The following is a 27,069-nucleotide window of genomic DNA, read 5'->3' as shown; positions in this document are numbered from 1 at the left end:
ACTTCTCTTGTCAATCATCAACAGAATCAGCTGCTAATTATATTTCATTGGAAAATGCAGATGCCATCCTCAATTACAAGTATTTGTACGATATGTCAGAGTATGAAATGGGCAAAACGCCTCTATTGGAATCGAGAATTTTCTTTAATGAAATCATGTCAGGATCCTATTTGTCTAACCCACCATCGGATGGACCTGTTGCTTCAAAGATTTCACTCGCTGTTTTTGATGATTTGGGATATTATAATGTGAATTATACATCAATTGAAAGATTGGAATCAAAATTGGATAGTACATATCGTATCACCAATGATAGATATAATTGGGGTTTATCTCAATCATGTTCCATTGTAACGAAAAGATGTGAAAATTGGGATTCATCTCTGATTGGATATTTTTGTACTTCTGATACTGATTCACAGGGTAACACCAATCCAATGTGTACCTACGACCATTCCTCTAAGGGAACATGTGACATTGCAACATATTCTTCTGCACTGTCTGGATATTATCAACACATCTCTGGAAAGAGTACTTTAGGTGGACGATACGAATACAGAGACTATTGCCCCTTGGTAATCAAAGTTGGTTCTGGTGAATGCTACAAACCAGCAAACAAGCCATCGGATACCTCGCTCATTTCTAGAACTGGACAAGATTACAATTCATATGCTGGATGTTTTATTGGAAACCTAGTATCTCAATCATCTGGTCTTGACTATAGAACTCAAACAGTAACATCCAGATGTTATGAATATTCGTGTGGGCCTCCTGATTTGAATTCTCTTAATGATCCCTCAATTGTAGATACCTATCTATTTATCAAGATTGGTAGTTATTGGCTCAGATGTCCTCAAGAGGGAGGTGAAGCATTGAATCAAGCCAATTCATTTGATGGAAAAATCACTTGTCCAAAAGTAGACACTCTTTGTGCCAAAAACTCAACCCGAGCCAATTATTCTAAAGATATTGCTGACAGAGATAAGAATGCTCGTACTCAAGTGGATATTTGGAAATGGGCAAAGGATTTATCATGGTGGGTTTGGCTTATTATTGGACTTGCTGTTGGTATTGTAATTTTGTTATGTTGTGTTGTGATTGTTTGTTGTTACTGTAGAAAGGTATTCAAAAAGAAAGGTAAATGGGACACAAGTAAGACTGTCAATGCAAGAGAAATGGACATGTATCATTAGGAATGGATTCTAATTGTTGTTGTGAATTTGCATTAATTAAAATTTGAATTTTTAATAAAAATCAAAAAACCTTACCAAAAATATCCTCCTGCTGGCCAAAAATAAAGTCAGGCACTTTTTTGTATCAAACAATATGTTCACGAAAACTGTTCTGTGGTATAATCCATACTTGGACAATATTTCATATATTATTTTCAATAGATTAATATACTTTCAAACATGTTAAAAAACCGTAGATCCCTGTGGTTCAACATTATCATTGAATCACAGCAGCAGCACACAAGAGGTAGGTAGTTACAGTGTGGAATCTATTCTGATGGTTGTTGATATGAAGATAGAATCTCTATTGTAAATGTGATTATATTTTCAGTGTTCATCCAAGCATTTTCTTCGCCCTCCCACAAAAACCAAGCGAGAGCGTTAACAAAGAGAAAATCCACGACCTTTCCATAAAACGGAACTCTAAATGCTGCTCCTGAGTTGATTACTTCTGGGGGCAACAAATTTGTGCTCGAGCTTCAAAACGGTCCTCAAATAACACGAGCGAGCTAAACACGCTACAACATTCTCAAAGACATTCTTTTAACATTCAATAATGAATCTACTCTGCTAGAGGTTGCCCTTCTTGTTTTTCGACAAAGAGCATACTTTCCACAAGCTGCATTGTTCTCATACAACAAGCACAGAGCCTTTGTTTCACAACACATCATTTGCGCCAAACTTCTTCAGTTATATTTATTACCCAACACCCCTTCTATGAAAAAGCCCAAAAAAAAATGCCACGCGACGTAGAAATGAGGGACAGCTACGGTTCCTATAGCGTGACTCTCCAACAATTGGATGACTTGTTGGAAAGTAGAGATGTGTTAGCTCTCAGAGAATTGGGAGGTTCTGAAGGTCTTGCTAACGCTTTAAATACTGATCTTAGAAAAGGTATTCACTTCGCTGAAGAAGCTGACAGACAAGAACAATTTGGTAAGAATGAATATCCAAAGAAACCTATGGTACCTTTGTGGAAACTCTTCCTTGAAGCTATTCAAGATCCACTTCTTATTGTTTTATTAGTATTAGCTGTTGTCTCTATCGTTTTGGGTGTTGCTTTCCCAGAAAGAGAAGAAGACAGACCATTCGGTTGGATTGAAGGTTTTGCCATTGTTTTGGCCGTTTTAATTGTTTCCACTGTTGCCTCTGTTAACGATTGGCAAAAGGAACGTAAATTCAGAGAATTATCAAAGGAAAGCGAAGACATCAAAATTAAAGTTGTCCGTGATGGTGAAACAAGTACTGTACAAATTGGTCAAATTGTAGTTGGTGATATTGTTGAAATTGAACAAGGTGATCAAGTCCCAGCTGATGGTGTTATTTGTGAATATCACGATTTGAAGACTGATGAATCTGTAATGACTGGTGAAACTGATCTTATCAAGAAGAATGACGAAGCTCCATTCCTTCTCTCCGGAACAGTTGTTTCTGAAGGTTATGGTAGAATGTTAGTTACTTGTGTTGGTGTTAACTCCGAATGGGGTAAAACATTGGCAAAGATTACTGCTGATGATGAAGATGACAAGACTCCACTTGAAGCCAAGTTGGATGATTTGGCTACTCTTATTGGTAAATTCGGTGTTGGTTTTGCTGTTGCTACTTTCTGTGTCTTGATGGCTGGTTGGTTGATTAAGAAGATTTGGCAAACCAATGTTGGTACCGATGTTTGGTCTTGGTCTGATATTAGTACTATTGTAGGATTTGTTATTATTTCAGTAACTATTGTCGTCGTTGCTGTTCCAGAAGGTTTACCATTGGCTGTCACTATTTCTTTGGCCTATTCTGTCAAGAAGATGATGAAGGATAACAATCTCGTCAGACACTTGTCAGCTTGTGAAACTATGGGTGGTGCTACTAACATTTGTTCCGATAAGACTGGTACTTTGACTTTGAACGAAATGAGAGTTGTCAAGGCTGTCATTGCAGGTGAAGAATATCTTGATGGTTTGCCAGATAATACTGATGGAATGCATACCAAGGTTGTTCAAGTCCTTTCTCACGGTATTTCTGTCAACTCAAAGGCTTCTTTGAACAAGCCAAAGACTGGTTCCTTGAAGGAATATGAAGTCAGTGGTAACAAGACTGAAGCTTCTCTCTTGATTCTCTTGAAGGATTTGGGTATTGATTATGTTCCAATTAGAAAGCATTATACTGAAAATGATAAGATTGAAAAGTTGTACACCTTCTCATCTGCCAAGAAGAGAATGGCTGTCATTGTCAAGACTGATGAAGGTGCTCATAGATTGTACTTGAAGGGTGCTTCTGAAATTGTTTTGGGTTTGTGTACTAGTCAAATTTTGAAGGATGGTTCAGTTTCTGCTTTGTCCGAATCTGAAAAGAAGAAGTGGATGCAAGATATTGAAAATATGGCTTCTCAAGGTTTGAGAACTTTGACTTTGGCCTATAAGGATTTGAGAGGAAATGAAGATTTCGAAGATCAAGAAGCTATTGAAAATGGTTCTACTTTGATTGCTATTGTCGGTATTAAGGATCCATTGCGTGTGAAGTTATGATGCTGTAGACAATGTATCAAATTGATGATATCTTGCCAAGACTCCAAGTTATGGCTAGATCTTCTCCAACTGATAAGTTTAAGTTAGTTAAGAGACTCAGAGCTCTCGGTGAAGTTGTTGCTGTTACTGGTGACGGTACTAACGATGGTCCTGCTCTTAAGGAAGCTGATGTTGGTTTGAGTATGGGTATTGCTGGTACTCAAATTGCTAAGGAAGCCTCTGATATTATTATTATGGATGATAACTTTAGCTCTATTATCAAGTCTGTCTTGTGGGGAAGAACTATTTATGAAAATATTCGTAAATTCTTAGTCTTCCAATTGACTGTTAACGTTTGTGCTTTGTTGGTTACTGTCATTACTGCTTTGACCTCATTCATTATTAGTCCACCAGCTGGTTCTCATAGTAAGCATATGGATCCTCCATTGACTGCTATCCAACTTTTGTGGGTTAACTTGATCATGGACACCTTTGCTGCTTTGGCCCTCGCAACTGAACCTCCAATTCCAGAATTGTTGGACAGAAAGCCATACGGTAGAAATGATGGTTTGATTACTAAGAATATGTGGATTCACATTATTGGTCAAGGTTTATATCAATTGGTTGTCCTTTTGGGTCTCTACTATACTGGTTATCAATACTTGTGTTATGATGGTAAATGTCTTGCTACTGCTGTTGGAGATTACTCTGCCTCTGAAGTCAACAATACTATTGTTTTCAATGCTTTTGTCTTCTGCCAACTTTTCAACGAACTCAACAGTAGAAAGATTAACAACGAATGGAACATCTTCGAATCCATTCACAAGTCATGGATGTTTATTGTCATCTTCTTCTTCACTGGTATTATGCAAGCAATCATTGTCCAATTCTGTGGTAGATTCACTAACACTGTCCCACTCAACTGGTATCAATGGCTCGTCTGTATTGTATTGGGTATTTTGTGTATTCCATTCAGTTACATCCTCCGTGTTATCGGTCGTATCTGTGTCAAATACTTTAAAATCTGATTCTGAATCACTAATCACTAGTTTTAATTTATTAAATCTAAAATAAAATATTAAAAAAAATAATTTCATGAATATTTACATTAGTCTTTACTGAGCTTTACTGTTTCGACTTCAGTAATGTCCTTTTTTGAAAAACTTATATTGGTTGTGTATTCCTTTGTGATAGCTCCATATTTTTTCGAATATGATTGAGAATTATTGGCTGTCTTGGCGAAGGTTGGTTTTGAAAATCTAGATTCAGCAGGTTCAAAATCTTCTTTCTCTGAGTTTGCTGTTTCTGTATTGCTCTTAGATGGTTGAGTGGTATTAGAATCAGATTTTTGCTTCTTTCTTGAGTAATCCGATTGATAAGATGATGAAGATCTCCTATCCGAATAATCCTTCTCATAATACTTTCTCTTATTCTTTTGGTATGATTGAGAAAATTCATCAGAATCTTCCATTCTTCTCACTAAATTTGCTGGCAATATTGGAAGAATACATTGAGATCCAAATAATTTTTGATTTGTAATTAATGACCTGACAAATTCTCCCAACGAACTATTGAATCGATTATTATAATTAAATTAAGAAAATTTAATAATTAATCGAAAATTAAACTTACATTCTTTTCGTATAAATATTCACAGTATTATTTTCATCATTGACAAAATCTCTAAAATAATCCCACATTTCATCAGGTTGTACAGCAAATCTCACATAAAGCAAGGCCATAGCTTTTGTATTTGTTGACATATCCTTTTGTAACATTCCCTTCAATTGTTTATATGATAATTTCAATGTATGCAACTTGAATAAAAGTGAAAATGCAATACTAGGCTCTGCATTTGTATCTCCATCAGTAAATGGATGAATATATTTAATATTTTTAATTAAATCCAAAACTTCATGATATGTCTTGTATTCATACAATGATTTAAAATAAGGTGATGCCAAAACCTTTTTATATAAATAGGGAGTAATATTCATGGTTGATGAATTTCCCCAAACATTAATCTTGTTTGATTTTTTAATTCTTGGTTGATCCGATGATCCTTGATTGTTGTATGATTGTTCCGATTGTTCATAGTCGTCATATTCCTCGTCATCATCATATTGATCACCACCTCGTGGTTGCTGTTGTTGATTGTGCACCATTTTTTTTTAAATTAATATTTTCTTAAAAAAACAATTTTTGAAGGTGAAGTAAATAACAATAATTAGAAAATTAAATAGTTGTTCAATACTTTACAAAATGTGATTATATTTAATGATTACAAAATCCAATCTTGTTCTGAGAAAACTTTAAAAAAAAATGCAAAAAGCAGTCGACGATTTAATCATCCATACACAAAGTTCCAATAATTCGGAAAATGACGAAACTGGAGAAGAAATTACTTCCCAGCCTCTTACCATCAATCTACTCGAAGAACATTACAAATTAACAATAAGGGAAAAGATGGACCGTTTTCAAAAGAGAGAAATATTATTAGAGGCTATTAAAAAGTATAATTCCTTGGCATCATTTAGTTTTTTGATTGGCAAGACTGCGTGGGAGTATCGAGATCTTTCCAAGGAATTTCTGGCTGATAGGCAGGTTGTTATCGAAGGCTTGAAAAAATCAGTGTACACTTACTCTGAAGTGAGTGATGAGTTGAAGAGGGATAGGGAGGTGATTTTAGCTTCGGTGGAGGGTGATATTATCGATGGATTTTCATTGGTTCCTGATGATTTGAGAGGAGACAGAGAATTTGTTTGTAAAGTATTGGAAAAATCGGCCTTTAGTTTGAAATATGCAAGTGAAGAGTTGAGAAATGATGAAGAAGTAGTATTGAATGCTATTAAAACTTCTGGTTTGGCTCTTCAATTTGCAAGCAATCGATTGAAAAGAGATAGAGATCTTGCTATCAAGGCAATTAAGGGAAGAGCAGAAGTAATGGAATACATTGACTCTGATATCATTAATTCACTTCTTAACGATAGAAATTGTTTAGAGGATATTCTATCAGAAAATCCTTATGCGTTGCGTGATTTTATCTTCCAAGCACGTAGAGTGAATGTTCCCGGAATGGAAAACGATAGAGATTTGTTTAGGATTGCATTTCAGAAAACAAAGGAAGAAAAGTTTTATCATATCATGGGACGTGAATTGAGGGAAGATAAAACTTTCATTTTGGAATTGTTAGATATTACTAAAGAAATTTACAGATATCTGAGTGTGGAATTGAAAAATGATCAAGAAATCAAAGACAAAGCAGAAGTATAAAAGAAGTTTACTTCAAATTTATTGCAACCTAAAGTGAAAATCTCTATGGTAAACTTCATCTGCCCTTATGGAAAGAACCACATCTTTCAAAGTAACTGTATGAGGAACCATGTGATAGTATTCGAGGGCTATTTCTGGAATTGGAACATGCTTGTAATTTCCATTATCTATGGCTTTCATAAATTCTGTATACGAATCAATGGATGCCTCCTCCAAATATTCCAATAATTTGTTAACAAATTTTGGAGAAATGATATTGGAAATCAATATGAACCATGCAAAACTAAACTGTGAAAGAAAAACCAAGACTCTATCCAATCTAGTTGGTTTACACAATTGAAGCCAAATCATTAGATGCATCCTTTCATTTTCAGCCTCCTCAAAAAGAGCATTTGATTCAAAGCATTCCTTGTAGTCCATTTTCAAGACGAATGAAAAATGTTTGATAACTCCCAAGATGAGAGGTGGAATACTAGCTATTGCTTCCAGACACATGGCATGTTGCATATAATCTATACAGTTTTTGGAAAATTATAGTATTAGAAATGGATTATTGGAAAGTACCTACTCTTACCAAAGTATAATTCAATCATTGCTTTGATACACGTTACAATTCCTTTGGCAAGCTTGTCTGTGAAAGTTTTGGGTTCTCGTTTTTCAGTTACATATTTTGATTCAAGATATGATTTCCTTTCGTATAGTTTTCTATGAGGATTATTCAAATTTTCATAAGTTTTTAGAGGAGCATGTTGTTCGTAATGATTTTGAAATGCAATTTCTTCCAACAATTCAGGAGTTGATTCATGACTCAGAGAATAGAAGCAAAATTTCTTTCCGTTGTTGCACCTGTTTAAGCTTGATGTTATTCGAAATTGTTTAATCACTTTTTTCATTTTTTCAATTAATTTGAAACTATTACATATTTAGACATTTACCGAAATATTACTCCAAGAAAGTGGTTTCAGTTTGTGCGAACTAATTGAGTGATGTTTTGTCCTTAATTGATTTTGATGGTTTCTCACAATTTTTTACAACTTTCGAATATCCACTTTCTGTGTTGGAGTAGTACTATTGACATAATCATGTTAGGTTGCTCATCAAAATGATACAATTTAATCTTTCAATTCCTGAAGAGAATGCAGAAGAAAGAACCCTCCAAATGAAGTATGACGAATTGCACAAATACGAAGAGTTACAACCAAAGTACAAGGAGCTGCAAAACTCTGCAAAGAGGAGAAGGAACATTGTGGATCAATGAACCAAATCCTTAAAGAACATTCTCTCATCATCCTAATAATGAGATTGTTAGTGAATTAATCAAGAACTTTCCAATTTTCTTTTGTTCAACAATCGGAAGGATATGTGTGGAGTTTTTATGAAGAAACTTCACAGAAAACCAAAGTGCTCACTCATCGTCCATAATCTTCTCGAATTTGCTACGGTCGTTCAAAAAATCTCAACATTAATTGAACATTTCAATGCACTTAAATATCCGACAATTTACTTTTTCAAACACAAAAAAATTCCCAATGTCCTCCCCATCTTGTTCCAATATTGAATATCGATATGCATTCCTTCATGGATTTGCCTCATCACCTCAAACTGAGAAGGCTGTTCATTTGAAACAATTTATGGAAGATAAATATAATATTGAAATGGTGTGTCCCGATTTGAATGTACCAACTTTTGAAGATCTTACCGTCACAAATATGTTAAATTATTTAAAGGAGGAAATTTTCATTGTTCGGGATGGTGAGGTTAGTGCAATTATTTTGTTAAATAATATTTAATAATATTTAATAATATTGTAAAATGTTAAAATAGAAAAATATTAAATGGAGAGTGGTGGCTAGTTCTCTGGGAGGTTTTACTGCATGTAGATTTGCACAACTTTATCCTGGTATTATTGATTCACTTCTCTTATTAGCTCCAGCATTTGACATTCAAGGAGTTTGGCAATCTTTCATTACACTTGAAAAATGGGAAAAATTAGGAGCTATTCCAGTATTTAATTACAAGTATAATGAGAATAGAAATATCAAATCCTCACATTTGAAAGATTTGTTGGAGCATCCAATATTCCCTTTACCAAAAGAATTGTTGATTAGAAAGGATGATCAAGAAGGCAATCAACGAGTTTTCATCATTCATGGAAGTGAAGATAAAGTTATTCCTTATGGAAATAGTTTGAAATTCGTAAAATCAATTGAAGAAAATGGATTTTCTGAGAGGAGTGTTGAAATTTCTCAAGTTAAGGATGGACATGGCTTGATTAAGGAAGAATCTTTACAATTAATGGAAAAGTACATTACAGAAAAGTGGATGACCAATCATTAAAATTTCCAATGTATATATAATCAATCAATTAGTTTTCTCATAAGTGTGTCGCAATAAACAGTGGCAGTTTCGAATTTCCTTACCTGCACAATGTTATTTTGAGTGAATTTTGCTTGAATTTTGGCAGTGTATTGAGATTTCGTTGGATCAAAGAGGAAAGGACTCCACTCTACACCGCCATCCTCAAATGATCTACATGACCATCACCAATAGATTACAAAAAATCTCCAATTAGCAGTTGGTGCTTTAAAAATTGATAAGAGGATAGTCTTGAGATCATTGAAATTGTTTGGGTCAAATTCTTTGATTCTGGTTTATTTTGATAAATTTACATGAAACATTCTTGAATTTTGTGTTTCCACTCGATTATTCAGACTTGATAATGCCCATCTTTTTCATTCTTTCTTCTGGATTCCATAAAATTTCACTTGCTTCCTCCTGATGTGAATACAAGTACTTATTCTGAATGAAAATGAAAGGTAACCAAAACAATAAACCCAACATGGTTCCCTTAAATGCATTCTCAAAATCTCCAACTGCCAATGTCTTGTTCAATTCCATCAGAACATTGGCACTCATGATCAAATGTGAAAATTGAGGAATTAAATTCATTCCAAGTTTCCACGGGAAAACCACTAATCCCAATCCTCCATAATACATCAATCCAGGTAAGCTAGCATGTACCATCATTCTCGAATAGTTTTCATCTAAAACATGTGAAGAAGCCAAGGCAGCAAGTAATGAATAATTGGCAACTGCACACGAATTAAACATGAGCCATTGTTTGATTTTAATTTTGAGAGCTCCGAGGAAGAAGGATGTGCTTTGGAGTGTGGTGAGGGCCAACAGAGATCGAAGGGCAATTGTGAGATGGGACATTTTTTTATGGATGATATTATATGTGTTGTTGAAAAAACAATGAGACCTTTAATTAAATAGCCAATGAGAAGCTGTTGATTAGTTTTGTTCTAGTTGATTGCAGTTCGAATTTTTGCAAGAATTTCAATCAAATTCAAATTGGATTTTGCTCCAATATCACAAATTAGCAAAAATTAGGAGAAAAATGTTTTGATTGTAACACTTGTTAATCTCATCTGTAAATGCACTGTAGATCACATGTCCTTATTTGTTTGTCAAGTTGTGACATGTTCAAAAAAAATGTCAACACGGAAACCTCTGCTATCACATGATTATCAAACCTCCACACAACGTAAACGAAAACAATTAATCGTAACACTAATTTCAACAATAATAATTTGTTCTGTTTTGGCTATTATTGGAATTGTTGTCATTCCGATTGGTATTTTAAATAGTCAACCACCAGTTTATTGTTACAGTACCGATGAATTAAAATCATTTGAATATGGAACTGTTATTGATATTGAATTAAATAATAATTTGGTATTTAATTTATTCAAAAAAGGAAATTTAATTGGAAAATTCAAATATAGAAGTTGGGCAATTCCTTCGAGAATTGATTTAATAACAAATTTGGATCAAGGAAGTATTGATGGAAGATTAATTTCATTATCTTTGAATACATTTAAAGTGGAATTAAACAAATGCCAAAATTCAAGTGAAATTCCATTTTTATATTTTGGTAAAATTAATTACGATTTGATGAATTACAAAATCTATGATGAAAATAATAATTTAAATTTAATTATTGAAAAATATGACACTGTGTGGAATAATTACAATATTAAATCAACCACTAGTAATACCATTTATGGAACTATTAAAGCAAGTGAAAATACCTATCTCAATAAGAATTGGAAATTAACAATTCAAACCCACAACAATCAAACTCAAATAGATTGGAGAAGAGTACTCTATATTATACCATCCATCTATTACAATACCCGTTACAAATCTTAATAACTAACTAATATATTAATACCAAAATTACATCATTCCATAGAGGAATGAAGAATCCATCCCATTCTTCACATAACCTTACCAAATACAGTACTGTAATCTCCTCCAGTAACTCAACAAACATTGAACAAACCAAATGAAAAGCTCAATATATTAAAGAACCGTTACTCCAAACGTTGCTCTTTAATTTGTCATCAGAAAAAAAAGCCGCCATTTGCTGCTTTGAAAAAACTAACTTTCAAGCAAGAGAAAAAATGCCTCTCGTAACTCCTTCAAACTCGAAACAAAATTTGCAAAACTTGAGGAAGAATAAAACGCCTCTCCCTAAGGCACCTCCACTGGAGGAGGAATTGAAGAGAAGTTTATGCAAGCTTCCGATTGAATTATTGCTGAAAATTTTGGAGTTTTATGGAGGAAAATTCGATCAATCATGTGGATCGAATCGTAAAAAGTTTTTAATGTTGTATTTTGGAAAATTTACTAGGTCGGGCCAAAGAGATTGCAAACCAAAGTTTTTATTTAGAAAATTGGAGCTAGATCCTGCTAAACCTTATCAAAGGTCCGAGTTATTAAGACTGGTTCAATCGATGGGTGCTCACGGAGCAAATATTGTGATGAAACAACCATTTTCAAAATTATTGTTTGATATTGCTGTGGCTGATGAAGAGAAGGCCTTGTCACAAACAAGGAAAACATTGAAATTGCTGCCTATTGATAAAATTACTGGATTGGTTGCAAAACATACATTATTGCCACCTGAGGCACTAAGGATTTGTTTGGAGGCAATGGCAAATACATTGGAAGAGATTCAACTCATACAGGACAAGTATCTCATGTATGATTTTGATGTTTTCAAAAAGATTAAATTCCCCAAGTTGAGAGTATTGAGATGGAAAGGTTATTCATTGAAGAAGGGAGATTTGAAGGAGCAGGACATTATTGATTTTTCAATTAATACCCCTTCTTTGACAACGATAGATATTCAAACTAGTGTTTCATCAGTGTTCAGGTTCGCTGAAGCAATCAAGCATTGGCCAAATTTGAGAACTGTCAGATCAGTTCTTAAGGGTGAAAATGGTGGATCGGCGAATGGATGGGCTACCGTCTACGATACACCACCAGAAAGAGCACAAGCTGAATTCTTTTCAAATCTTGGACCAAAATTAGTGACTCTCAGTCTCGACCACGAATATATTTATCCTGGAATGCTCAAGCGACTTTCCAATCGTTCGATAAGAACAGCAGAATTCATCTCGTGTGGACTTGGTTATTCATTTACTTCTCTGTTAGCAATACCTTCTTTGAAGAAACTCAAACTAGGATTGATTGAAAACGTATCGATTGAGGGCTCTACGGAAGTTGCATGCGAATTGAATGAGCTCATTATTAATCGTTCTCCTCAATTAACAATTGATAGCTTATTCAAATTCAAAGCCCTTAGAAGTCTCACAGTCACAGACCAAGATATTAATGACAGATTTGTAGAAATATTATCAGCTGAATTACCATACTTGGAGTATCTTGATATTAGTGGAAATCCAGTTACAAATAATGGCATTACAATACTTTCTAAAAATTGTAAATATTTGAAATCTATCCGAGCCTCTCAATGCAACATAACCCAAATGTCCCTACCAAAGGAGATTAGAGACAAGATAGTTCCATAAATACATTATAAAATTGATTTAATAAATTAAATAGAACGGTTCTTGTCATTCTTCCTCTGGTGAAATTCATTTTATATTTTGTTATCAAAGTTGTAAAGTTTCAATCAAAGCACCAAATCACTTTTGAGAATAGTATTAAAAAGAGTCAAATTTTAAAAGAATGAATTTTGATAAATGTGCATTGGATAAATTAGGAAATGACATTGACTCAACCGATACCTTCAGCAGCAATAAGACTTTGCTGTTCATCCAAATACTATTTAAACTCATTGCCAACTGCACAATCATAATCCATATCAAAAAAAACAAAATGAAAACAAAATTCATTATAAGCTTGTGCATTGCTCTTGCATTCGCTGCTTTGGTCTTGGCAAATCCAAGTAAACCAGAACCATCCAAGAATGTTGATACTTATGGAGAACATCAACAATTCTGTTACAACAAGTGTACTCACTACAAGACAGTCAAGGGAAAGTGTTCAGATTATGAATGGATTGGTACCAAGAAAGAGTGCTGTGACTGGAAGTTGGTTGGTAAGGGCAAATGTTTGCAATACAAGAGATTCAGCAAGTGTGACAAGTACTCCAAGGCTAGAAAGTTGTGTTTGGGTCATGGTAAGTTAATTTGAAATTTTACAATTTTTGTAAACTTTTTTTCAGGTTACAAACAAGTTTGTGACAAGCACAAGACTGAAAAGTATTGTATCAAGTCTAACTGGAAGAATTTGTGTGAACATAAGGGCAAGAACAATGCTTGTGATGAATATGCTTATCATTTCGTTTGTACCAAGTATGACAAGTCAAATGTCTGTGCTAAATTCATCAATGTTCCAAAGGTCGGATATCACTATAAGAAGAGATGTGCTGAATACAAGCTCGATGCTTACTGTTCTGCCTACAAGCAAGTCTGTAAATGCCAAAAGGGATGGAAGAAGGTTAACGGTAAACATTACAAGGGATGGACTGATACTTATTATCATGCCTTCTGTCAACAAAAGTGTCACAAGATTTGTGCCAAATATACCAAGACTAAGAAGTGTGTCAGATACAATAAGGTTAAATTCAGTCTCAAGAAGGGTTACACTAAGAGATGTGTCAAATTCGTTGATAGAAAGTTCTGTGTTGCTCAAAAGAAGGCTCGTTTCTGTACCAAGTGGAGTCAAAATCAATTCTGTGATTTCAAGAAGAGAGTTCGTGTCTGTGAAAAGTTCAAGGAACGTAAATTCTGTGCCAATTATAAGGCAGTCAACTTCTGTACTCAATACCATCATACCAAATCAAGATGTATCAAGAAGAAGCACTGGAAGAAGTGTGTCAAGAAGTCTCCTGGTTATAAGGTCTGTGCCAAGTATCAATTCGTTGGTGGTCATAAGAAATGTGTCAAATATGGTGAAGAATCAGTTTGTTCAAAGAAGAAGAAGATTTGTTCTCCAATTAAGGTTGACAAGTATGTTCCAGAAAAGAAGGAACACAAGAAGAAGGAACATAAGAAGAAACATGACAATTACATTGAAAAGAAGAATTAATTTTGCTCAATATTTAGAGAATTCTTTTGAAAAATTAACAATTTTGATTTAAATAAACGTGTGTGAGAAACAATTCTGAAGTAATTCAAAATTACATGTTGCTTATTATAGTATTTGGAGAAACTACAATTATTCGAAATTAAACAATGAATCAAGATTTTGTGCTAGGTTGTTTACATCAATCACGTGATTTCATCTCTATCACCAATTAACCAAATTCACTCTCAACAATTCAACAAGTTTAAACTTCCAATGCATTCCTGAAGAATTTCTTTCACGTCATTTCGAACTCTTTATCGAAATATGTCCGCGATCAATGAGCTTTTTGTTGAAAGATCGAAGTTTCATACTGAAATCAATAAAACTTTCTATCAAGAAAAACCAGATTGAATTTTGTTGGAACAGAATTGAGAAATGACTTTGGAATTAGTTATGAGGCAGTTAAGGTAAAATGAAAAGCAACCTTAAACTAATACGCAACGAAGCCATTAAGCTCAATGTCCACACTAATTCTTTGTATAATTTAAGAATTGAGTCTTGCTATAATAATTGCAAACTGTGATTTTATGAATTTCAATTTTGATTTGCAATCAATTTGAGCTTCAATTTTGAAAAATTAACTCCTGCCATAACTCCGAGCAAACCAATTATTATCAATTTTCCTTACAAAAAAATGAATCGACTCATTGTGGACTCACTCTTTGACTTTAACAGAGCCACTGTTAAAAGCTTTTCCTCTATTTTTGAGTTGCATGAGAATGAGAATGAATGCATGCCTGGTTTCAAAAAAGGGATCAAGAAATTGCCCGTACCTGACCTTTATTATGTTACCAGAAGTGAGAATCACTTGCAATTATTGGAAACTATTCGGGAACAATCGGATGGAGTACCTGTCTACTTGTTTGTACCAATGTATGACTCGAAAAATAGAACGAGCAAGTTTGACAAATTGCAACAAGTAATATTTGACAAGATGCCAATTAATTGGATTGAAGTTAGTACTGGAATGATATGTGATTTGAAGGAGAGTAGGAATTTAAGAGAAAAGAATTTGAAAAAGTTGAAAAATGATTTTGGATATAACGAGGAAAGTTTACAAAAATTACAAAATGAATCTGGGGTCATTCTAGCCCAAGGAAAGGAATTTACAATTAAAACTTTGAGTACTCCTGAAGAAGCTATTGAAATTGCAGAAACTTATTACGAAGCATTCTTTGAAGGAGAAGAATTACCAAAAGAAGCAAGTCAATACTATGCTCAATATTTATTGAAATCCAAAGATTATGAATGGGTTCTCGTCAAACAAGATGGAAAAGTTGTTTCTTGTGGACAAGTTATTAAGGGAAAAGAAACTGCTTCTCTATTTTCCATTACCACACGGCCAAACTATCAAGGAAGAGGATATGCTTCCATGGTTGTGACTCTGCTATTAGAAATTGCTCTTTTAAATAATTATCAATATTGTGTATTGCAAGCAACCATGGAAGGAAGACCAATTTATGAAAAGATTGGTTTCGAACACAGATTTGACATTCAAGTTATTGGAACTCTGAGAGATTTGAATCCCATTGTAAACAAGATTGAAAATTGGTTTGGAATTTATGATATTGATTATCAACATTATCATCCTGTTAAATATTATGGTAAAATGATTGGTTCTGCTGTTGTTGGACTTGGTTTGACTGGTTTATTGAGCTATTCACTTGTCAATTATTTAAACAAATGATAAAAGAATATTATTCGAAACAGTTTCAATTTAGAATAAAAAAATGGATGATATTTTCAAGTTGGTTATTTTATCTGCCACCAACGTCGGAAGTGGAAACGTAAGTGAAGAAGATGATAATGGATGATGAAAATAACAAAAACAGATTAGTAAGTTTCTAATAATTTTATTCTTGTTATTAGAAAGATCAAATAGATCCGTATTTAAAAGTAAAGTTGGGAAATGCCTATTCTAAACAAACTAAACCTGTCAAGAGAACACGAAATCCCAAGTTTAATGAAACTTTTGACATTCCGGTAAGTGACTAATTTTCGAATAATTTATTTCGAATATAAATAGTTGGAAAGAAAGGAAACTCATGCAATTGTAGAAGTTTGGGATTATGACATGTTGAGTCAAGACAAGGTAAATAATTTAATAATAATAATTATTCGAAATTGATGATGAATTTTCGCTAGTTTGGTAAGTTATTAGAAACATAAACCAACTTTCTAATATTGTACAGTTGGACATGTTAAAATTCCGATATTAAATGATGGAGAGGATGTAACTTTAAACATGGAAATTGAGGAAAACAAAGGATCGGAAGCACTTTCGTATATAACTTACAAATTTACAATCGAAAGAACGACAAAAGCTGATGATTATGGATCAGTTACAAGTACATTTGATGATTATCCCTATTTTGGAACATTTAGAATATTTGATACATGGGAAATCTCACTAAAAGACTCTGTTCTCTATTTCTATTCACCTTCTCATTTGTATAATGAGAAAATCAATAGAGATTATTTCACAGTTGAAAGAGTTTTGGGAATTATTAGTATGCAAGAGTTTACATTTCATTTGAAATTTCAATCGCAGTTTGAGGACATTCCAAAGGGAGCTCCCAATCCAGGAAATGAAAAAAAGAGAAAGAGAGCCATGTATTCATTGGTGGATGCTGGACAGGATACTCCTCACATGATTAGAAAGCATTTGAGTGCTATGGATTTTGTTTGTTCCTATTTGGAGGAGGGAAGTGGAATATTTCTAACTCAATATACAACTGTCATTGATTCTGGATCGAGTGGTGCCTATGTGGTTACATATTATAGTAATTGTGCATCGAGAAATAGAGAAGTTTATGAGAATTTTATTCAACAATCGACTTTTATCAAGACTGAGAATTTACCTTGGACCGACACTGAGATATTCGAAGGATCATCAATGAAGGTACCATTTGGATTCAAGGTTGGAAGTGAATCGGGAATAGTTTTCATGTTTAGCCCCATTCAGCAATGTTATCAGGATATTATTTGTGACAATTTCATGATTCAATTGTTGGAAACTGGTGCTTCATTGGTCAAGACTGCCACCTTAATCCAGAATCAATTTAAGGAGAGGAAACAATTGGCCATTGTTGAAGATTTAGAATTGATTGATTTGGAATTGGGTTCCAATTTGGTATATGGCTACAGATTCGAGGTAAAGTTTGTTGAGGATCATACACTAACCAATTCTGAGAGAAATATCTCACAAATTGTAATTGTTTTCACTGGTGCCGAATCTAGACAAAAATATGTCTTTAGTTATACGAGTTCTATTGGATTGCAATGTAGAAATTTATTCTTGCAAATGATTGAAAGCTTTTCCTTGTAATATATATGGTCAAATAATATGACAACTAGTAGCCAATTATTTTACCTTCACCATTGAGTAATTGGCAAATATTCTTAATTTGTTCCTCTAATTGATGAATATGTGGAATGAATTTCAAGTAATTCTTCTCCATTGAATTTACCTTCTTAACCTGGCACTGATATTTCAACACTTCAATTGTGGAATTTAATTTCTTCAACTTTCTTTCAATGAGTACAAATTGAGTGCTAGATCCCTCCTCATATAAATCCTCACTTACTGAATCCAGATCTGTAATGATTAATTTCAAACTATTCTTTAGTGAACTAATCTTCATAACATTATCCTTTTGATCATTACTAACACGATGTATATTAGAAAGGACAATATCTTCTCTGTCGTTGAGAATACTTCTCAATTTTTGGAAAACATGTTTACATTCCAATTCCAGTCTCAATCTTTCATTATCTACATTTTCAATTTCATACATGAGAGAATCGGATAAAAGAGAATTCTCATATTGCCAATCTTTGAGCTCTGATTTCAATTGTTCGAATTGAGATTTTAGCTCGTACGCCTTTTGAACGTGTTCTAGATTCTTCTTTTCAAGACGATTTACTTGTCTACTGCTAGGACTTGCCGCTCTCTTGAATGCATCATTGTCCAATCTTGAACTAGCTCTACTGCAATCTTCATTGATTACTCTGCTAGCTCTAGAGATGAGAGGAGATTTAGAATAAATTCTTGAACTGGTGCCAGCTGAGGATGGTCTAATTGGCGATCTCAAATTTTCATTAATTGTTCTAATGATTGATGGTGGTTCACTCTCTCTTGGAGTTTCGAATGTTTGAGACTTTTCATAGCAACACTTACAAGAATCTGAATCGGATTCTTCCTCTTCTGAAGATTCATTTACATTTTCAACCTCAATTAGAGAAACAACATGATGAGGAACATATTTGACATGATATTTAGAGTGCAAGACACAAGTCTTCAAACCACAATTTCTGCATTGATGTGTTGCCTTTACCTGATGGGCAAAATCTCTAAAGCATGTCTCACAACAAAGAAGAAATGGCGTGTTTGAAAATAATCCGTCAAGCTTCATTTTTTTTCTTAATGTTTTTGACATGTTGAGAAAGGAATGTCGGTTTTGTTTGGAAATTTACAGTAGATAAAAAAGAGATACTGGCATTGTTTCTTCTACTAATTGTCTTAGTATTTTTTTCTGAAAAGTAAAATTTGTATAATAGTTTGATTAGAAACAAGTTTGAGTTTGAAATTCTCGTGGAGGATTTGCCAAATGGAATCCGCATTGTATCGAATTTCTGCCAAGCTTTCGGTTTTGACATTATCTCTTCGTAGGAGAGAAAGTATCGTAGAATAGTCAATATATTCTCTAGCTACAAAAGAAGCTGTGGCTATTTTGCAACTATTTTCGTCCTCGCTTTGATATCTATATCTTAGAGTTAAAATCTTTCTTTCAAATGAATCGTCCACATCTTTTGGTGATTCTTTAGGTATTTCCTTAGTTGATTCCTTAGTTGGTGTTGTTGGCGAAATTATTACAACTGGTGTCGATGGTTCTGATGGTTCTTTAGTTGGTGTTGTTGCTTGTACAGGTGTTTCTTTTTGAACATTTGGTGAAGATGCTGATGGTGTAGGATCTACTTTTTTTCTTGGACTTTCTGTTACAAAAGCTCGAGCTCTCTTTTTAAGTGGTACTGGTTCTTCAGAGATTGGTGGATGAGAGGAGAGCTTTACGGTCCATACCCCAGCTCCGTCCTTTTCAATATCGTGTAGCACTGAAGGAAGGTACAGTGAAGAGTTTGTATCACTCACCTCAAACGTATAGTTTGGATCGTTTAACTTTCCAAATACAAGACATTTCTCAGTCAATCTACATTCTTGCTTCTTTGACTTTGGTGTTCGCCCATAACCAAAGATAATTGAACTTCCACCCATCCAATAGCAAAGAGATCCTGGCTCAATTACGTCCATACCCATCATCTTGTACTCCTTCCTTATTGTGTCATCCCTAGAAATTTGAGCAGCATCAAATTGATAATAAATTAATTGACCATAATTTTCAGAATCTCCAATAATAGGTTCCCTTCTCAGTAATTCTAAACCCAACGGTGTTTTGTAGACATCAATTTTCAAGTTAATTGATCTCCCTTTCTTGGAAATAAAACTGAGATAGGCTCTCTTTGTAGATTTTTGCATTTCTAAGAGAATATTTTTTGTTAATTTTTTAGGTAATTCTGGCATTGGTAAGCGTTGGTCTTCATCACTATAATCAGCTATTACATGACCCTTTTTCTCATTATTCACAGCACTACCACTAGATCGTGCGGCCTCTTGCTCACAATTACTTCTCACTTTAGCCAAAATTCTTTTACGTAACTCAGCAGTCTTACTGTGAAATTCTTCCAAATTTTGTTTCTGAATATATTCTAAAATGATATTGGTAAACTCAGCCGAATTTGCTTGTCTTGTAACGAAACCCTCAAAATTCTTTAAATATTGTTCGTACATAGATTTGAGCATTTCTTCAGGTTTTTTCATTAACTCATCATAATTCCTAATTTTTTTGAAAACAAGCTCCCAATCACCTGAATCCATGTATAGAAATCCTCCTTTCTCCAATACTCTGCCATATAAGTGAAAAATATCCAAAGGAACACTCCTCAACATTGGAACTGGACTTGGAAAATCTTCAGTATTCTTATCCAACATGTACTCAAAGAAAAGTTGTAAGAACTGCTTTTCAAGCTGACCCACACCATAATTCGGAACAATACTATAGAACTTTGAATAGTATTCCATAAGGGAATCGATGGCTGTTTCCCTGCTCAAGATTGGTGAGCCAGTTAGTGAAGGTATTGGTTCTGTTATTAATAATTCTGGTTCAATTTCTGTGGATGTTGGTTCAACAATGGATTTTGTTGATTCTCTTGTATTTGATGGTGATGATGGTGATGGCGACGAATCATCTGTTGTTGAATTTTGTGTTGCAGTGCTAATCACCACTTTTGGTGTGATGATAGGTCTCTTAGGCTTTCTAGAAAATTTACTATATAATACTTTAGACCTTCCGATTGGTGGTAATGATGAATCAGGATTATCAGCACCATCCTCTGTTTGAACAAAATCATACAATCCAAATAACCCTTTTCCTAGCACGGAAGGATCCTTTAAATCCTGATGATGAATATCAATAATCATTTCATCTCTTGGTGGTAACAATGTTGTGGTGTCATCACCATTGATAACAATAGTGTTATCATTCGATATCACCTCATCCGAACTATTTCCATTCATCCTTCAATTTTAATATTTTATAATATTCAAATACTACACTCCCCAATAAAAGTTTTGATGAAACAAGGCTTCAATAAAAAACAGAAGAAGGCTTTGTTCGGAAGTTTTGCAAAAAAATTAAATTTTCGTTGTGATGAAAAAGGCTTTTTTTTAAATTCTTATTGTAATCAAGCTTTGTTCAAGCTTTGTGATGATAATATTTTGAAAAAAACCACAACATCACTAGATTCATTCCAATCAGTACTCAAACTCGTGAGGTAATGATTTTGAAACAATACTCTTCCAAATTGTAAACATGAAGATTGCTCTGATTGACCAACCAACATGTTTCCAAATTCTCATTCGACATTTCAAAAATTGCCTCTTTTAAACCATGAAAAATCACCATCATACTCCTTGCCTTTTCCATCTCCATCAACATTTGAACCTTATCAACATGTTGAATCTTTTGAAAATACTTCTCCTTACTTCAATGCAGCCTTCATATAAAACCTCACTTTAGCCTAATTTTTCACTTGCATTCTTTCGTTGTGATCAATATTTTCTAAAAGCTCAAGTAGCCTCAGTAACGGAATTTCGAAAGATTTCAAAGCCCGCCAAATAGTGATGCATTTCAATAAACCGTTGGTTGCGACCAAACTGCGTGATGAACATTAATCAAAAAAAAAGTATCAAAACGTAACGTCTCAATGTAAGTGGAATGTGTTCGAGGTTGTTCTGTAATCAGAGGGTTTTTATTGTTGTGTTGTGTGATTCATAATCAAATCATGTGGTGAAATTTATGGGTGATGTTGATGATATGGATAATGATTTATTGTGATAATACGCAATTACAATTCAACACTTTCAATTTCTGCTGCACAGAAAAATGTTCAACTGTGTTATGAAGGGAAATAGATTTGTGTGGTAGGTGTTTTATTAATTTGTATATATAATTATTTAAAAATCGTATATGATCTCTATTTCGGAAAATAATTAGGAACACACAATTCGATGAAGCTAAAAAGTATTTGACACCTCTTGTACACATCCCAAGAATGGCCTTCGAACTTGCAACTATTCGTAAGTACTAGTATTAGTAGTAGTGTTATTTGACCTTTCATAGCTGCTCTTGCTTCCAACATTTCGGGAGAAACCTCAATGAGAGAGGAAGGTATGCAAGGTATTGAAAATGCTGAAAAGGCCCTCAAAAAAGTATCAAAGAAAGATGATATTCTCAAGATCGTTGAAGAATATAAAACTCTCAACAAAAAGTTGGAAGAAGCTTCCGAAGATTATTATACAGAGAGTGAAAAGTCACATCCAAACTTTTTGGATTTGGAAAAGATGACTTCCGAACAAATTATTTACAATTTTGAACTCGATAATGATGTTTTGGATGGAGAAGCTCACTTGATGAGAGGTATTTTACAATTCCATGCTGGGTCTTACCTTAAAGGTTTATATAACTTGAGAAAGGCTTACATTAAATTTAAAGATGTCTATGCTGCAATTGAAGATACAAAGAATGAACCAAACACATCTGCAAAGTTTATCCACAGTGATCTTATTCATTGTGTTTATTTCGGAATGGGGTAGGTTGTTATTGTGACGTTTTGTGATTGACATTGTAAAGTATTTTCAATTTTATGCTTTCAATTTTGCCACCTGCACTTACTAAAATTTTGAGCGTTCTAGGATTTGATGCTGATAGAGAACAAGGTTTATCTTTTTTAAAGAAGGTACATGATTACGGAGGAAGACAAGTTGGTAATTCCTCATTTATGCTCTGTTTGAATTATTTATTCATTCCAAGAGCTTTGCAAGATAGAGAAAAGAATTTGACTGAAGTTGGACCAATTTTGGAAAGAGTCGGAAAGATTTTACCACAAGGTGGATTTTTCAAGTTCATTAAATCTCACTATGAAAGAAAGAGAGGTGATATTACAGCAGCCATTGAAAGTCTTACACAAGCTGTCGCTATTTGTAGAACTGCTATGGGATCTACACCAAATAACTTCCTCCATGAATTGGGAGTTTGTCACCTCCTCACTCTTAATTTCAGTGATGCCTCTCTTATTTTCTCTGATTTAATTAAGGTTGAAAAAGAATTCGATACCAAGGGTATCTCTGCAATGTTGCTCGCCGTTTGTAAATTGAAATTAGGCGAAAAGGATGTTGCTAACGACTTGATTAAGAATTTAGAAAAGTACATTTCAAAGAACTCTAGAATTGACAAATATACTTTGGAAAAGGTTGATTTGATCAAAACTCTTGGATCTGAAGAAGAAAAACATCTCATGATGCTCGTTTCCAGCTTCCAATATCTTTATTTGAGAAGAGATTTAGCTAATATTGATGAACAACACGCAGAACCACTCTTTGAATTCTTCAATTCTTTATGTGCTGATGTAAAGATTGATGAAAAGAGCAAGATTTATGGAGATGTTGAAGCTGGTATGGCTGTTGTGAAGGGACAATTCTATAGACAAGTTGGTAAGAAGGAAGAAAGTAATGCCGAATTCAAGAAGGCATTGTCTTTTGAAAATAAGGTCAAGATTGAAAAACAATGGATAGCCTTCTCATATTATGAAGTTGCCGAATCTCTCTATTTGAACAATGCCAAGAATGAAACAGATACCAACAAGAAAGTTGAACTGTTAACAGAAGTAAAGAAGAACTTGGAAAAGTGTAATAAGGCTTCTGGTTATCCATTCGAAGAAGTTTTACACTCTCGTGCCAAGTTGGCCGCAAAGCAAGTCGATGCCGAACTCAAAGAGTTAAAGAAGTAAATTATTTTATTATTTAGACAAAACCAAATCCTTCTGAACCAAATCTCAACGCCACAAGCAATCTCTCTCTCAAAACATCTTCAGTGTCATACTCTGGCAAATCCAATTGATTGAAACAAGTGTGAGCTGTTGGTAAACGTTGAGAACCAACGTTTGCTTTTTGAATGCAGAACAATTGATTTTCACCATTAGCACCAATCAATTGGGAGAATCCACCAAGTGGAACCTTACTTGTACCAGTAACAAATTGGAGTAAAAGGGCCTTATCATCCTTTCCGAATGATTCAACAACATTCCAGAACCATTTGATATGGACTGAATCCTTGGTGTAACCATGTCCGTAAATAGTGTTATTCTTCAAGTCTTGAATATCAATATCTGGTAAACCAGAAATGAGCAATTCCAATTCTTGTTCATTGAAAATTTGAATAAGCTTTCTTGGAATAATATCATAGAATGCCTTAAGGAATTGTTCAAGTTGTTTTTCAATGGATTTGGTCATCTTGAGCTCAGTAACTAAACGAACATATTCGGCCTTATTCTCATCTGTAACAGGGATATTCTTACCATTTGGTTTCAATTCAATTTCTTTTGTTTTACCAAATTCATCAAATTCATGAGTGAAAGTGTGGAATAAAACATCTCCAATGCTGTTGGTGAGCATCCACTTGAGATTCTTGTAATAGCTAGGATCAATACTTTCAATATCATGGTAAGTGATTGGAATACCAAGAATATGCTTGTAGAAAGATCTGGTAAAGTGACAATCCAAAGGTTGTTCATTATAGATGGCCATAGCAATTATTCTACCAGTGAATCTGAAATAAGACAAGTGTTCTTGATTGACATAGGATGAAGGGTTTGGATGGTAGGTTGTTCTATCAGCGCATGGTGCAAACAAGGCATAACCAGGATATAACATTTCTCTGGAGAGGGTTGAAAACCATTCTCTCTTTACACCACCAGCGTCATAACCTTCCTCTCCTTCAAATTTGATCTGTAATTTTCCTTTACATTCCTCTGGAAGCAAACCATTAATATAAAAGTAGGAATCAGTGAATATTTGAGATCTTCTGACAGACATTGGAGCAACGCCACCAGTCTTCTTTGATTCTTCCTTCAATTTAGCCTTGAACCAAACGAGCTTATTCTTAAAGTCAACATATTTTGGATACTTCATCATGAGAGAAAGTGTAGAGGTCAGCAATGATGGATTGGCTTCAATTTGTGCATTCAAAATTTCTCTATGTTTTTCAAGGAAATTTTCAATAATAGCTTTGTCGCCAAAGCCCTTGGCGGATGTTGGGGTGTGCTCTTCCATGGAAGAAAGCAATGTCGAGTTCTTTTCTTCCTTTTCTTCACTGAAACCAGATTGGAAAGCAAAGAATGCTTCAATGAATGGGAACAATTCATTATAAGAATTATTATTTCTCTTCTTCTTCAATGAAGACAAGGCTCTTGTCTTTTCATCTGTTTCGTCTCTTTCGATCGGAACTGATGAAAGGAATGAATCAAGAGCTTCCCATACATAATCCAAAGAGTGTTCAGAAAGCAAACTGTGATCAATAAATGGACCTTCAACAGCTTCTCTTTCTTTCTTGTATCTCTTAAGAATGGAACTGTAAATCTTGACAATTCTACAGAATGCCAACTTTTCATTGTCGAATGGCAACAAAGAGTTTGACTTAAAGAGGGTAACCTTGCTGAGACTTTCCTTGACCTTCTTGGCTTCTTCTCTACATTTTGTTGAAAGTTCAACCAAAATTACTTTTCTAATTGGGAGTGAACATGCAATATTATCCAAAATTGATGAAACAAGTTTTAAGGCCTTTTCTTGAACATCTACATCAGGAATCAAAGATATGACATTTCTGATCACAGCCTCGTTATACAAGCCAGTTACATAAGAAATAAGAGTTTCATATTTAGTTTGAGAGGCCTTGTACTTTTCGGTAGTTTCTTCCAATTGTTTAGTCTTTTCAGTGTACTCTGATTGTTCGGTTGTACTACTGCTTCCTTCTTCATTAGTTTCAGATTGTTCAGCAGATGCTTTTCCAGGCAACTTGTTGATTTGTTCTTCGAGAGTAGTCATTGACTTCTTTAACTTATTATTTTCCTCATTCAAAACCTTAACAGACTCACTAATAAACTTGGCACAACTATCCACTAGTTGAATAAATCCAAGGAAAAAGTTAGAAGAAAACATTTTTGGTTGAAGGAGAGACAAAAGCTTGACAAACTTTTCGCCTCTTACCCCTTCAGAGGTTTCAGTAAATTCAATACCTGTAATAATAGGTAAAATGTATGGACCTACTTCACTCTTGCACAAGGATGCAAGCAAATATAATGTACAATTAATTACAACTGGTGGAATCATATTTTCCTCTTTCACAAATACTCCTTCCCTTTGTGGGATGTCACACAAAATCTTCATTCTTTCTGGAATTTGATCTAATGGGGTGTTATAATTCAAAACAATTTCAATTAAAATGTCAACAAGTATCTTTCTTGTTTCCTTGTGAGCCAAACAAATTTTAGAGAAAAATGGTTGTTGAGTGGATGAAAAAGATCTTGTGAGCATATAGAGTCTCAAAAGAAGGACAAGTTCCTTTTCTTTGAAAATTGTTTCTTTTTCTTCCTCCTTTTCATTTTCGATAATTTGTTTTTTGACAGCTTTAGCGAATGCATTTTCTCTCATTGTACCTTCTTGACGTCTATCAATATATTGTTGTTGAGCTCTGATTCTTTGATGTGCTCTAAGTCTTAACTCAGCAGCTTCTCTGGCAAGATCTGGTGTCAACATTGAAATCAAGTCATCATCTGCTTCCAACAAAACTGTTCTACGAAGTTCAGGAGAAAGAGTTGACAAAAATTCGACAGGATTTACAGTATCAGTATTTGAAGTTGTTGGAGGTGGTGGAGGTGGAGGGGTTGTAGGATTGGTTGTTACTGCCTCTGTTGTAGTATTGGTTGTAGTGGTTGGAACTGTAGTGGTTGGTCTAGTAACAGGAGGTGGTCTTCTTGGTCTTTGTTCACGTTCAAAACGTAAAACTTCATTTCTGATTTCATTTGGAAGGGCATCCAAGAAATCTTGGCTGATGGCTGTTTCCTCATTACTAGATGTAGTGTCAATCAATTGGTCATAGTGCATTTCCAATAACTCTTGTCTGATAAAATCAGGCATTTCAGTGAAAAATGCTGGATCAATTGGGAAGTTTTGT

The 27,069-nt window shown here is 34.2% G+C and overlaps 14 protein-coding genes across 14 annotated transcripts; 9 read left to right on the top strand and 5 right to left on the bottom strand.

Moving 5' to 3' along the window:
* Positions 1-155: 155 nt before the first annotated feature.
* On the top strand, positions 156-617 carry NAEGRDRAFT_32966 (uncharacterized protein; the record flags this gene model as incomplete). Its single annotated transcript, XM_002678174.1, has 1 exon — positions 156-617. A coding segment is annotated over one exon (462 nt), but the record flags the coding sequence as incomplete, so codon positions are not given.
* Positions 618-1,987: 1,370 nt separating this feature from the next.
* NAEGRDRAFT_36402 (P-type II calcium ATPase) lies at positions 1,988-4,824 on the top strand (the record flags this gene model as incomplete). Its single annotated transcript, XM_002678173.1, has 2 exons — positions 1,988-3,736; positions 3,757-4,824. The coding sequence occupies 2 exons, from the start codon at positions 1,988-1,990 to the stop codon at positions 4,753-4,755; spliced, it is 2,748 nt and encodes a 915-aa protein (XP_002678219.1). The 3' UTR covers positions 4,756-4,824.
* Positions 4,825-4,835: 11 nt separating this feature from the next.
* NAEGRDRAFT_66683 (uncharacterized protein) lies at positions 4,836-5,892 on the bottom strand (the record flags this gene model as incomplete). Its single annotated transcript, XM_002678060.1, has 2 exons — positions 4,836-5,295; positions 5,360-5,892. 2 exons carry the CDS (start codon positions 5,890-5,892, stop codon positions 4,836-4,838), a joined length of 993 nt encoding a protein of 330 aa, XP_002678106.1.
* Positions 5,893-6,049: 157 nt separating this feature from the next.
* Positions 6,050-7,000, top strand: NAEGRDRAFT_48503 (uncharacterized protein; the record flags this gene model as incomplete). Its single annotated transcript, XM_002678172.1, has 1 exon — positions 6,050-7,000. One exon carries the CDS (start codon positions 6,050-6,052, stop codon positions 6,998-7,000), a length of 951 nt encoding a protein of 316 aa, XP_002678218.1.
* Positions 7,001-8,529: 1,529 nt separating this feature from the next.
* Positions 8,530-9,337, top strand: NAEGRDRAFT_66681 (uncharacterized protein; the record flags this gene model as incomplete). The annotated part of the gene is made up of 2 exons (XM_002678171.1): positions 8,530-8,757; positions 8,825-9,337. The coding sequence occupies 2 exons, from the start codon at positions 8,530-8,532 to the stop codon at positions 9,335-9,337; spliced, it is 741 nt and encodes a 246-aa protein (XP_002678217.1).
* A 291-nt stretch (positions 9,338-9,628) lies between these two features.
* On the bottom strand, positions 9,629-10,216 carry NAEGRDRAFT_79464 (uncharacterized protein; the record flags this gene model as incomplete). The annotated part of the gene is made up of 1 exon (XM_002678059.1): positions 9,629-10,216. The coding sequence occupies one exon, from the start codon at positions 10,214-10,216 to the stop codon at positions 9,704-9,706; it is 513 nt and encodes a 170-aa protein (XP_002678105.1). The 3' UTR covers positions 9,629-9,703.
* A 279-nt stretch (positions 10,217-10,495) lies between these two features.
* Positions 10,496-11,215, top strand: NAEGRDRAFT_66679 (uncharacterized protein; the record flags this gene model as incomplete). The annotated part of the gene is made up of 1 exon (XM_002678170.1): positions 10,496-11,215. One exon carries the CDS (start codon positions 10,496-10,498, stop codon positions 11,213-11,215), a length of 720 nt encoding a protein of 239 aa, XP_002678216.1.
* Positions 11,216-11,469: 254 nt separating this feature from the next.
* NAEGRDRAFT_66678 (uncharacterized protein) lies at positions 11,470-12,882 on the top strand (the record flags this gene model as incomplete). The annotated part of the gene is made up of 1 exon (XM_002678169.1): positions 11,470-12,882. The coding sequence occupies one exon, from the start codon at positions 11,470-11,472 to the stop codon at positions 12,880-12,882; it is 1,413 nt and encodes a 470-aa protein (XP_002678215.1).
* A 310-nt stretch (positions 12,883-13,192) lies between these two features.
* Positions 13,193-14,407, top strand: NAEGRDRAFT_48501 (uncharacterized protein; the record flags this gene model as incomplete). Its single annotated transcript, XM_002678168.1, has 2 exons — positions 13,193-13,496; positions 13,554-14,407. 2 exons carry the CDS (start codon positions 13,193-13,195, stop codon positions 14,405-14,407), a joined length of 1,158 nt encoding a protein of 385 aa, XP_002678214.1.
* Positions 14,408-15,080: 673 nt separating this feature from the next.
* Positions 15,081-16,133, top strand: NAEGRDRAFT_48500 (acetyltransferase; the record flags this gene model as incomplete). Its single annotated transcript, XM_002678167.1, has 1 exon — positions 15,081-16,133. The coding sequence occupies one exon, from the start codon at positions 15,081-15,083 to the stop codon at positions 16,131-16,133; it is 1,053 nt and encodes a 350-aa protein (XP_002678213.1).
* A 1,666-nt stretch (positions 16,134-17,799) lies between these two features.
* On the bottom strand, positions 17,800-18,885 carry NAEGRDRAFT_48499 (uncharacterized protein; the record flags this gene model as incomplete). The annotated part of the gene is made up of 1 exon (XM_002678058.1): positions 17,800-18,885. The coding sequence occupies one exon, from the start codon at positions 18,883-18,885 to the stop codon at positions 17,800-17,802; it is 1,086 nt and encodes a 361-aa protein (XP_002678104.1).
* Positions 18,886-18,968: 83 nt separating this feature from the next.
* Positions 18,969-21,077, bottom strand: NAEGRDRAFT_66675 (uncharacterized protein; the record flags this gene model as incomplete). Its single annotated transcript, XM_002678057.1, has 1 exon — positions 18,969-21,077. One exon carries the CDS (start codon positions 21,075-21,077, stop codon positions 18,969-18,971), a length of 2,109 nt encoding a protein of 702 aa, XP_002678103.1.
* Positions 21,078-21,747: 670 nt separating this feature from the next.
* Positions 21,748-22,880, top strand: NAEGRDRAFT_79463 (uncharacterized protein; the record flags this gene model as incomplete). The annotated part of the gene is made up of 5 exons (XM_002678166.1): positions 21,748-21,768; positions 21,942-21,983; positions 22,057-22,139; positions 22,183-22,651; positions 22,693-22,880. Coding segments are annotated over exons 2-5 (777 nt in total), but the record flags the coding sequence as incomplete, so codon positions are not given.
* Positions 22,881-23,861: 981 nt separating this feature from the next.
* On the bottom strand, positions 23,862-24,932 carry NAEGRDRAFT_33035 (uncharacterized protein; the record flags this gene model as incomplete). Its single annotated transcript, XM_002678056.1, has 1 exon — positions 23,862-24,932. One exon carries the CDS (start codon positions 24,930-24,932, stop codon positions 23,862-23,864), a length of 1,071 nt encoding a protein of 356 aa, XP_002678102.1.
* Positions 24,933-27,069: the final 2,137 nt, after the last annotated feature.

Source organism: Naegleria gruberi, assembly GCF_000004985.1.
Source record: "Naegleria gruberi genomic scaffold NAEGRscaffold_19, whole genome shotgun sequence".
Classification (NCBI taxonomy): Eukaryota; Heterolobosea; class Eutetramitea; order Acrasida; family Naegleriidae; genus Naegleria; species Naegleria gruberi.
Note: the sequence above shows the minus strand (reverse complement) of the source record. Positions and strands in the feature narration are given on the sequence as shown.